A 12,663-nucleotide genomic window follows, 5' to 3' on the forward strand; every position below is an offset into this window, starting at 1 on the left:
TAATTACCAACAAAGTTAAAGACATTTATTATAAATTAATACACAGAATTTACCCATCTAAAGATTATCTTCACAGCAAATTCAAATTAGACATTGATGCAAACTGCAGATTTTGTCAAAAGTGCAAGGAATCTACTATACAGCTTTTTTGGTTTTGTAACCTTGTGCAAGACTTTTGGCCGAGATTATGTGTTTTTATCTCAGAAAATGTATTTAAAGGATTTGTACTGTTTTGGAACTATGTATTATTTGGTCTACAAAAACACCAAAGACATTTCAACATTGACAACAACAGATGTGTGATTAACTTGTTAATCTTAATGGCTAAATGTCATATTCACAAATCCAAACGTTTTGGAAGACATCCCTCTTTTTATGTATTTTCCTATGAGCTTGTGCAATATCTTAATTCAATTAAGAACTCTACTAACCCAAAAGCTATAAAAAACTATGGTTGTGTGTAAAAAAAATGAAGATCCTTCGATCACTTTACTCTTTGCTTTGATCAGTTAAACTTTTCCCCCTAGCAGGTTCCCCCTGTAGGTTCTGAATAATGTTTATTTGTTTGTTTATTGTATACATTTTTTGGTAAGCATAACACCTATAATATAGTACTGTTTAACTCTAGTTTGTATTGTACTGATGTTTAAATAAAGGTTTGTAAAAAAAAAGAAAAGAAGAAGAAGCAGCAGGGGGAGGAGACGAAGAGGAAGGAGGAGTGTGCGTACTGTGCTCTTTGCTGTGTCTTTCCGCCGTTTTAAAAATGGGCACTTTTTGAAGAACCCGCATCAAAGTATTGTGGAGAAGCGTCGTGTTAAATCTAATTGATGAACGGCTTTTTGTGAGGTATGTGTTGCAGCTGCGAAGACGAACGTACGTTCTCCTGCTAGGTTACAGCTGGTAGGAAGGTGCGTTCAGTGTGTCTTTGTAATTTTAAGTTTCCATATCAAACGAGATGAAACAGTTATTTCTGGATGCGCAATTGTTCGCTGAGTTTGGTAAAAATGTGTTTTTGTAAACCACGTGATGATTTAAGTCATTTAATCTTTACAGAACATGTGAGCGAGGCTAAAAGAGTAATTTTTTATGTTTAGTAAACTGACGTTTCTAAATGTTACTGCTTTTATTTCATTAGTTCTGACGAGGACAGCTGAGTGATGTTGTTGGTGAGCTTGGATTAAATCATCTCTAAACAAAGAACTTGTCCTCGTGGTGACTGACTTGGGGAGTGGAGGTCAGTGAGCCCATTGTCTCTGCTGGTCCGACTCCAACTACAAAGCCGGCCCGCTCGCCCCCTCCTGAGTCTGAGAGGAGATCCAGAGTAAGTCAGTTATAACTACACTGGTTGCTTAACTTTATCATTTTCTACAGGGTCTCTCTCTGTTAGCTCACTTTGGTTTGATTTCTGCCTTCTGTTTAGCCTCTCTGTTTGTCTGCCTCAGGAACTTAATGTTTTAAGAATAAGAATAGGAATAACTTTATTTATCCCGAGGGAAATTCTTTTGTCATGTACATGCTCAAAGCAGCAGGAGAGACACACTTACTTTTATCATTTCAGTTAAACTCTTTGTTTCCCTTCATATGAAGGTGATGTCTGTGGAGTGATCTATGTGGAGATTGTGGGAAATACACATGTTGCAGTATTTCAATAAGTGTCAATAAATCAAGAAGCAAAATAATATTTAAACTAAAACACATTAAAAGAAGTGTTTTGCTTGTAACTGCATACGTGCCTGCACAGGGGCGGTTAGAACAGGATGTACTCAGGATGTGGCATACACGATCACGGGCCTCATAACGAACAACAGGAAACAGCTGGGGGTGAAAGGGTCTCGAAACTGCATTCTAAGTGTTGTAAAAAGCAGATGCAGCTAACTGTCGCTGATGCATGATATGTAACTTGCTCATGCATCTCGGGTGTGTACAACCCTTTAAATAAAGAAGTTCTCGTGCTTCCTCTTTTTCTCAGGGTTCCTGGGCTGTTGACCTGGTATTTTCAGTTCTTGTTCATTGTTTATCCTCTGCATGTTCTACTTCCTGTTTTATTGTGTTAGCCTTACTCTGTGCATTATGTTCTAGCTCCCTTCCCATTTATCATTAGTTCATTATGCTCCGCTGTTCTCTCACCTGTCTCTAGTCACTCATTTTTCAGCCTGTGTATTTATGTTCCTCAGTTCCACCAGTCCAGTGTCGTGTCATTGATGTTATGTTGTCGTTCCCGTCTGTGTTCAGTTATTTAGCCAGCCACTCAGTCTTTCAGTCAGCTAGTCAGTCTTGCCGTTGCTGCTTTGTCCATTCACTCGCACCAATAAATCCTCTTTGTTCTGCACCATGAGTCCTGCGTTTGGGTCGTCTCTTCCACGCCTCCACACATCTGTGAGATCTACCCGACTACACTGAGGGTGGTATCGTGTACGTCTCCCACATATGTGCTTAATACATAATTGTTGTGTACTGGACCTGATCTGAGTATTGGTTGTTTGTTCTCAGCCCAACATAAAACAATCGGGACAAGAGGCTCAGCATGACCTCATTAAAAATCCACTTTTCTTCTTTCATATTCTTTCTGACGTCTTTTCTTGTGTAAGCTGCTAACTCTTGTGATGGAGATTTCTTTATTTTATGTGTTGATCATATGTTTTGACAAAATGACTTTAGTAGTATCTATAGTACATTTTGTGTGACTTGGTTCTACATATAGGAAAACATCAAATATGTATTTCACAGGTTATTCCACACACAGATGGGTATTGTGAGTGAGTTGGACTGACACTCCCAGGCACCATGAGACATTAGGCAGATAGTGAGACTCCTTATCTCCAGGAAGGAGGTGTTGAGATGAAATTATTTGAAGTGCCTCAATTCTATGCTGTATATTAACTAAAATGCCATATAACCGTATAGTGTAGTATTAAGTGGACATGGCCCTGAAAAATAAAGGCATTAGACTACGTGTCCTTGGGGGGTAGAAAGCTGTAGACTCTCGCCCACGCTTGCCTGTGAAAAACTAGATAACAGGGGACCATCTTCTAGTGGAGATGCATTATAACTCACCTGTGCATTATAATAAAAGGTGTTGATTGCAGCTGACAGTGTCTGCAGACTTTGATAACTGTGACACCCTCGTGGTTAATCAGAGGCAAATCTGAGTCAGTGTGGATTTGGTTGTACAGCTCTCACACATACAACCTGAACTGCACATTGTAAGTGTGATGTTCTTCAAATTTGAACAAAGTAAAAACTAAAAAACTTTGAAGTCACACAAGCCAAAATTTTATTCACAATGTTGAACTTTTACTACTTTTATCGCCAAAATGAGCTCACTTCAAATGTTTACCACAGCATAGCGTCCCCAGGCACCTGAGACGTTTGGCAGATGGTGAAACTGTTTATCTTTGTGAGGTAAGAGGGGGCACTTGTGGATGAGCTGAAGGTATAGACCTGATGTCACTGTTTGGGTTCTTTGTCATTACAGGAGAAAGAAGTGAAAGCTTTTCTTCTTTCATATTCTTTCTGACGTCTTTTCTTGTGTAAGCTGCTAACTCTTGTGATGGAGATTTCTTTATTTTATGTGTTGATCATATGTTTTGACAAAATGACTTTAGTAATATCTATAGTACATTTTGTGTGGCTTTGTTCTACATACAGGAAAACATCAAATATGTATTTCACAGGTTATTCCACACACAGATGGGTATTGTGAGTGAGTTGGACTGAAACTCCCAGGCACCATGAGACATTAGGCAGATAGTGAGACTCCTTCTCCTTATCTCCAGGGAGGAGGTGTTGAGATGAAAATATTTGAAGTGCCTCAATTCTATGCTTTATATTAACTAAAATGCCATATAAGCATATAGTGTAATATTAAGTGGCCCTGAAAAATAAAGACATTAGACTACGTGTCCTTGAGGGGTAGAAAGCTGTAGACCAGCGGTCACCAACCTTTTTTGCACCACGGACCGGTTTATGCCCGACAATATTTTCACAGACCGGCCTTTAAGGTGTTGCAGATAAATACAACACAGTACTATTTAGATACAGAAACGTTTATATAATTATTTAGCCTTGTTGCACAAACATGCCTGCATAACTTAATAAATATAGAATTTGAAAAGTAACAAATGGTATCTAAAAAGATACACTAGCTACTAGATACATGTTCTGAAGAGTTTTGGCAAATAACCATTTGACATGTGCGTCTCACCTGCTCTTGTTCCATCTCTGTTCTGTCCTCATTCTCCTCTCCATCTCTCTCTCTGTTCCTCTCTCTCCCTCTTTGTGCTGACAATCAAGCCAAACACCAACATCATCAAATATACAGTTGAAACCAGATATTTATATACCCTTAAGATAAAAAAAAAGATTTTTTTAATTGTAACATCAAATCAGACTAAATGTTTATTTTTATAGATCGATAAATATAAAAAAACATATTTGTTAACTTTAAGAGTAAAGAGAGAAACTATCTGTATTTCTTAATTGCAAATGGCACCAAATTGTATTCAAAATTGAGCCACACTTATGGAGCTCCACAATTATTTTCCTGGTGTTTTGGTTGACATCTCTTGATTTTCCCATGTCAAAGAAACAGGATCTGTGTTTTGCCTTATATGGATCCACAGGTGTGCCACCAATTTTCTCACATGGACTCTACGAACCAATCAGAAGCTTCTTCAGCTCAGAATAGAATCGTCTGGAGTTTTCTTATTAATTAACAATAAACTTAGTGCATATGTACTCCTAAATTTGATGAAAGTGATAAAAAACAGAAAGCTCTGTCTCTCTTTATTCTGACATTTAACTAATTTAAAATATATTTCAATATTTATTTATCTAAAACAAAACAAGTTTACTCTAAATTGATTTTTAACAGTAAAAAAATGTTTTTATGTTTTCTCCCTAAAGTGTATCTAAATATCTGGTTTTAACTAGAGATGGACCGATCCGATATTACGTATCGGTATCGGTCCGATACTGACCTAAATTACTGGATCGGATATCGGAGAAAAATAAAAAATGTAATCCGATCCATTAAATATCACGAAAGCACCTCACAAAACTTGCAACACGCCGTAACTCACCTCAGAACGTTAGCACGTCGGAGCAGTATGCATCACGTGATAGAGCGGCTGTGGCATGCGGGACCTGTCGGTGGTCTGGATAGCATTTGGAGCTTAGCTAGCAACCCGGCATTTCATCTCTACGACAAAGTTATGTAAAGCAAGTGTGTAAGTCCATCTCTGAATGTTTGTAAAGCATTCCCACGTTAAGCTTAATAACCGATATATGGAGCGACTGCCTCTTCTCTCTCTCACCCTCTCTTGCTGCTACTTCAATCATGAAACTGCTTAATGATCAGCTGATCGGCTTTTCTGTCGCGAGTCCGTGTCTCTAGTTTGCTTTTGGCCCACTTTGCACCAGAAAGAGGAAACCAGCGGCTGAACAACAGCAGCACGTTTAAGCTTGATAAGCTGTTGTTAGAATTTATCTAATATTACTTTCTACACCAGGATCTTTTTCTACGTAGCTGACGCTGGTAACTGTCCAGGGGCGGATCTAGCAAAGTTTAGCCAGGGGGGCCGATAGGGCATGAACAGGGAAAAGGGGGCACAAAGACATACTTTTATTTCTGATTCTCATTTAAAATGTCTAGCTTTTAATAAATAATTATCTGACACCCAAAGTTTTATTCTGATGTAAAATATATAGAAGTCCAATACTGTATATAGTAACTATTAATTCTAATATACCCTAGTAAGCTATAGTGCTTTTTCCTTTGGGAAGGTACCATCTGTGCAGTCTGCAGTTCTGTTGAAGAAAGATGTTGAATCTATTTAATATTTCTTGAAAAATAATTGATTTCTGTGCATTTTTTTCACACTGCATCAAATTAAGGTTGATTACGTCGATTAAGCATCATGAGGTGGAGCGTGAGGGGTGGTTCCCTATTTTTTAATTTATTTATTTTTGTTGTTGCTGGGAGTTGGAACCCTATTAGTTAGGTTGCTTAATATTTACGCTAAGTACTCTTTAAAATACCAGAATAGGGAGGATGGTGCAGGTTTAAGTTTATTAGATTGATCAGTATTGCTGAACTATGAAATATTTTTTTTGCATACAGGTATAACAGAATAGCTTTAGTGTTGTTGTTGTTTTAAACTTGATTATGAACTTATACAAAATGCAGCAAGATATTAAAAAAACAGTTTTATTGATTAAAAAATACTATATCGGATTCATATCGGTATCGGCAGATATCCAAATTTATGATATCGGTATCGGTATCGGACATAAAAAAAGTGGTATCGTGCCATCTCTAGTTTTAACTGTGAATATACTGCTGTGTATTGAAATTCCTCTTGTTTGGCATAGAATTATATTGAACAACATACACAGCATAATCAATAAGATAACATCTACCTAAGTTTTTTTCTTTGAAAGACGCCCCTTATGTCCATTGTTGTGTTCATCCGTACATAACTAAAAACGATTTAGAGTTATTTATTTAGCCGTGGAGGGTAACAACTAAAAATATGGAATAAACACACATGTAAGCTAAGACTCTCTAAAAAGAAAAACAGCATTGTTGTTCTGCTTTTCATTTTGCCATTTGTTGATTCACTCGAAGAGTGAGAAGCGTAATATGGGCCAAGTAATCAGTTTGATATCAATCTTTGGTGATACACCGTCATATTTACATTATTTGTACAATACGAGTGATTTGCTTTGGTACCTGGTTAAACTTAAGCTTTGCTCTGTCTGCAGCAAACTTGCAGGCAGCAGCTTCTCCCCCCTCGCTCACATGCGTAACTGCTGTCCTCAGCTAGTACCTGAGCTCGGGTCCTACCAAAATTAGGGGGAATTTACGACGGTGTGCAATGTGCTTCGAATGTTGTGTGTTGTTTTTGACAAGACCAAGAAAAAAGTCAGTCGAGACCAAGACCACGTAAAAGTTGTCTCAAGACGTCCAACTCTACTGGTACCTAAAAAAAGAAGATTTATACATGACGCACGTGAAAAGACCTAGGAAAACCGAGTTGACAATAAAAACGATAACAAAATAATGCTGAAAACCGATAAATGAGCTCACTTCAAATATTTACCACAGCATAGCGTCCCCAGGCACCTGAGACGTTTGGCAGATGGTGAAACTGTTTATCTTTGTGAGGTAAGAGGGGGCACTTGTTGATGAGCTGAAGGTATAGACCTGATGTCACTGTTTGGGTTCTTTGTCATTACAGGAGAAAGAAGTGAAAGCAGGCCGAAACCTCAGCACATGGATGACATCAGCCAAAAACATCCAGCACCAGAAAGTAAAGATGAGCCAGCGGCGATCCCTGTGGAAAAGACTTTTCCTGCTATGAAGCAGCTCAGAAGACGCAAGTGCGCCAACAGGGAGGAGAGAAGCTTGAGCTGTGATCAGTGTGGAAAGACCTTTACTCAGATTGGTAGCTTAAAATCACATCAGCTGATCCACACCGGTGGGAAACCATTCAGCTGTGATCAGTGTGGAAAGTCTTTTACTCAGATTGGTCACTTGAAATCACATCAATTGATCCACACCGGTGTGAAACCATTTAGCTGTGAGCAGTGTGGGAAGTCTTTTACTCAAATTGGTAGCTTGAAATCACATCAGCTAATCCACACCGGTGTGAAACCATTCAGCTGTGATCAGTGTGAAAAGTCTTTTACTCAGATTGGTAGCTTAAAATCACATCAGCGGATCCACACCGGTGTGAAACCATTTAGCTGTGATCAGTGTGGAAAGTCTTTTACTCAGATTGGTAACTTGAAATCACATCAGCGGATCCACACCGGTGTGAAACCATTCAGCTGTGATCAGTGTGGAAAGACCTTTACTCAGATTTGTAACATGAAATCACATCAGTTGATCCACGCCGATGTGAAACCATTCAGCTGTCATCAGTGTGGAAAGACCTTTACTCATAGATCCAGCTTAAAAGAACATCAGGTTGTCCACAGCAAAGTTAAACCATTCAGCTGTGATCAGTGTGGGAAGACCTTTGCTCTGAGATGCATCTTAAAACAACATCAGGTCGTCCACACTGAATTTAAAGCTTTCAACTGTGATCAGTGTGGAAAGTCTTTTACTCAGATTGGTAGCTTGAAATCACATCAGCTGATCCATACCGGTGTGAAACCATTCAGCTGTGATCAGTGTGGAAAGTCTTTTACTCATATGTGTAACTTGAAATCACATCAGCTGATCCATACCGGTGTGAAACCATTTAGCTGTGATCAGTGTGGAAAGTCTTTTACACAGGTTAGTAGCTTGAAATCACATCAGCTGATCCATACCGGTGTGAAACCATTCAGCTGTGATCAGTGTGGAAAGTCTTTTACTCAGATTGGTAACTTGAAATCACATCAGCTGATCCACACGGGGGTGAAACCATTCAGCTGTGATCAGTGTGGAAAGTCTTTTACTCAGATTGGTAGCTTGAAATCACATCAGCGGATCCACACCGGTGTGAAACCATTCAGCTGTGAGCAGTGTGGGAAGACCTTTACTCATAGATCCAGCTTAAAAACACATCAGGTCGTCCACACTGAATTTAAAGCTTTCAACTGTGATCAGTGTGGAAAGTCTTTTACTCAAAAAGGTCACTTAGAGAGACATTATATGATCCATGTTGGAGTTAAATCATTTATCTGTGATCAGTGTGGAAAGTCTTTTACTGGGATTGATAGGTTAAAAATGCATCAGCGCATCCACAGTGGAGAGAAACCTTTCAGCCGTGACTAGTGCGGAAAATCTTTTACTGGCATTTGTCACTTAAAATCACATCAGCTCATCCACTCTGGTACTAAAAAATGTATGTGGTCAGTGTGGAAAGTCTTTCATCCATAACAAAAGTCTATTGAGGCATCAAAAGACCCACAAAGTGTCCTCCTGTGAGAAAAGGGGCAGACCAATGGGACATTACCCTGACAGGGTTCATTTGAACACAGTGGGAGAAACAGGAGTTTGAACAAAAGTTCTTCTGGATGCTGCGTCAAACTTAAAAAGCTTGAGATCAGGCCTCACAGAATCGCAGCTTGTGTTCCATTTTGTTTCATGCATTTAATTGACTGGTGCATCTTTGTTGTCTTATATTTTGGCAAAAGTTTAGCAAGTTAAACTTCACTGGCTGTGTCCACAAACAGCATACAGACTTAACATTATTCCCATCTTCTGATAACAAGAAAAGGCTAAATGTCAGAACAGTTCACCTTCTGGGTCAAACTATCAGATCCGTTACTGTTTATTTGGCCATTCATCGTGAGGTAATTATCAGTGTCACTGCTGTGCCACTTCTGTTGCAGCTTACCAATGTGCAATGTGTTTTCATTAGTCCCTGTTGTCTTACAGGATGTGAGTCTGTTTTGATTCATGAAGAGACAAACCATGTTTTTTTTTTTATGTTGCACTGAAAATATTATTACTGTAAGTCGTAAATGTCTGTCATTTAACCAGGCAATATGTAAACACATTTACTTTATCCTATGAATAAAATGAATTAAGATGTAACACATCTTTCTTATTGTCTGAAAAATTGCAGCCTGCGGTCCCAGCTGACTGTAACTTAGGTGTGGTGCCACCTTCTGGCAACACCATGGAGAATGTTTGTGGACCGTTTTGACCTTTTGATTCTTGTGTCTGGTCTTTTTGTGGGTCCCTATTCGCTTTAACAGCATCTCCAAGGATTTCAAACACCGATTCCTGCATCCTCAGGACATGTGGATTTGCTGAGGACACAATTTCTTTGAAGGAAGTACAGGAGATTAAAAGGATTTAATATAAAACACAGTAAAGATAAGGTTTATAGGGTATAATCAACGTAACGTTACAGGAAAAAAGTAGGCACAATTGAAAAGACAGAAATTATTATAGTATATAGAGACTAGTTGGACAATGTAGAAGAAGCAATTGAAGTGAAAGAGAAGAAGATTGTTGGGTCTGTGTTTCCACAAGCTCCACTAGTCTAGGGACTTATTCATCATGAGGAAAACAAGACAGTCAGCGATCGATCGATTTGCTTGCAAAGGAGGCCTCATCGGTATCTACCACAAAATGACCCCAAATCCGGCCTCCGCTTGCTGCCTTTTATTGCAAAAGCGCCTCCCACCGTAAACCCGCCAAATGGTTCTAAAACAAGACACTATGTGTCTGTATGTGTAAACATCTGTATGCATGTGCAAGAACGTGTGTGTGTGTGTGTGTGTGTGTGTGTGTGTCCATGACTTCCTGCTCACCAAAAGGATCATAAAAGCAGGAAACAACATCACAAGGAACAGATCTTCCAGAGAGAGTGCATCTGCAATAAAACCTCCCCCAGCACAGAGTGGGTGGAGACGTGGTCAGGATCAAAGGACTGGCTTGATCCTATAGATTGAACTAAGACCTAACAAATTTAAGAAACACAATGACAACATTCAACAATTAGACTTAACAAAGATATACAGTGGGGCAAAAAAGTATTTAGTCAGCCACCGATTGTGCAAGTTCCCCCACTTAAAATGATGACAGAGGTCAGTAATTTGCACCAGAGGTACACTTCAACTGTGAGAGACAGAATGTGAAAAAAAAATCCATGAATCCACATAGTAGGATTTGTAAAGAATTTATTCGTAAATTAGGGTGGAAAATAAGTGATTGGTGGTAATTGGTGGCAACAGTAGCAAGGCTGTTCATGCGGCCTCCCGCAGGTCCAGCAGCAGCAGCAAAACAGTTCAGGCAGCCTGCCACGGGTCCAGCAGCAGTGAAACAGTCTAGGCGGCCTGCTATGAGACCAGTGGCAGCAACGTTGCAGCTCAGGCAGTGACAACATAACGGCTCTGGTGGCTCTCAACAGCTCCTTAGCTGTTGGCCTGGAAAGTGGCCGGTGATTATGGGTCTTGGCTGATGGCTGGTGTTTTGCTGATAGACTTGGAAGCAGCGGTGCAGACCGTGCTGGATGAGGACGCGGCCAATCTCAAAGCATACTTTTCTGTCTACAGTTTTGGTGAAAGTTGTCTACTTGCAGGCCCACCTTGATTTTAACAAGATCTCGGAAAAATTCCAATATATTTTTAAATCACTAAATTGCACTGAGACTGCACTTTTAAGGATTTTTAATTATATTCTTTTAACTTTGGAATCCGGCAGCTGTCATGTATTTAATATATATTGCCCCTGTTGCCCTGGCAACAGACTTTAGAAAGGAGAAGTAAAGAAAAGAGGAAGTTCAGTGCAGAGCTGCACTGGAAATCTGACACAAAGAAAGAGGAACTGAGTAAACTGAGGGTGTGTGTGTGACGTAGCCAAACTAGACACATACAGTTTCATCTTATGATTTTTTCAGAGGTGTGGGTGCATGATAGCGCCTAACAGCTCCCCATTCCCGGGAATGCAAAATAAAGATCACTTTTTGAGTTAGACCACTTTGAGCCCGCCAAAAGAATGCAAGGAACCGAATTTAATACAGCCCTGCTGCCCTTTTATTGTTGGTCCTGTCAGCAGCTTTTGACACGGTCAACCATGACATCCTGTAATCACAGCTAGAATTTCATCCTGGACTAAAAGGATGTGCCCTCCAGTGGTTTCTGCCCTACTTGTCAGGAAGGTCTTTTTACATTAATATTGGCCTGGGGGAGATATAGGAGAGGTGGAGGAAGATCTCAGCCTTGGTGTCTATTGTCTTGTGTAGTCTGGAAGATGAGTTGATGACAGGTTGGGTGCAGTTTTCTCTGTGGTGGGGTCAGGTGGGCTGTCCCGGACTCTGTGGGGCCGGGCGGCGCTGCTGGGCCCAGGGAGGCATCCCCCTGGTGGGTTGCAGTGTATGGTATCCATACTCTGCAACCCACCAGGGGGATGCCTACCGGGTTCAGCGGAGGTGCTGGGCCCAGGGAGGGGCCACTTGCCCCTTCCTTCACTCCCCATCTCCAGCTGCCTCCCTCTTCTCGCTCCACCACAATCACCCACACATGCAGGGCCTTGGGGTAAAGGTGTGTCACCAGGGTGCATCCCCCCCCTTCTGTCCCCTTCCGGCTGCCTGTGTCTCAATTTTATCCCACAACTTAGACATTCACATTACTCACACTCTCATAACACATACATATAGGATCTTGGGGGTGGGCACGCTACACGGCATCCAGAAGACCATCAGGGTGTACACCTCACCTCTTGCCCACCTGTCAACTTTAAATACACATAGACATTGAGGGCTATCAGGAGGGGCTATGCGCTTACCTGCTGCTCTCTGGCAGGTAGCTCAATGCCCTCCTGGGTTTAAATGCACCTTAGAACACACATGCATCAACACTACGTATGAGTGGGCAGAGAGAGATTTGGAGTCTTCTCACACCCCCGTTCTCTGCAACCTGCTGGAGCGGGGGGGCTAGGAGGATGAGTTGGCCGTCCAATTGGGGTCTGGAGTGTGGGGCCTCCCTGCAGCTGCGGAGTCGGGGCGGTCTGCTTCTCTGCTTAAACCCCAGGGAAGAGGGTGTCACCACCTGTGCCTGGGTGCAGTTTCCACCTCCAAGGCAAGAGTACCTAGACCTGGGGTATAGAGTACGCTTGGGGAGTGTGATTGTGTGTAATGTGTCTATTTATGTCTGTCTCCACTTTTGGGTGAGTGTTGAGTAATCGCGTATGAGAGCATGAGGGTGGGAATGGATGTT

General features: G+C 40.9%; 1 protein-coding gene across 1 annotated transcript; it reads left to right on the top strand.

Annotated features, from left to right (window-relative positions):
• The first annotated feature begins 702 nt into the window (after nt 1-702).
• LOC146702263 (uncharacterized) lies at nt 703-9,532 on the top strand. Its single transcript, XM_085468970.1, has 3 exons — nt 703-846; nt 1,136-1,321; nt 7,242-9,532. Exon 3 carries the CDS (start codon nt 7,277-7,279, stop codon nt 8,765-8,767), a length of 1,491 nt encoding a protein of 496 aa, XP_085325096.1. The 5' UTR covers nt 703-846; nt 1,136-1,321; nt 7,242-7,276; the 3' UTR covers nt 8,768-9,532.
• Nucleotides 9,533-12,663: the final 3,131 nt, after the last annotated feature.

The sequence above is a fragment of the Copadichromis virginalis genome, linkage group LG9 (genome assembly GCF_057382275.1).
Source record: "Copadichromis virginalis isolate Kocher_CV1m ecotype Utaka linkage group LG9, C_Virginalis_male_GT1.1, whole genome shotgun sequence".
Classification (NCBI taxonomy): domain Eukaryota; kingdom Metazoa; phylum Chordata; class Actinopteri; order Cichliformes; family Cichlidae; genus Copadichromis; species Copadichromis virginalis.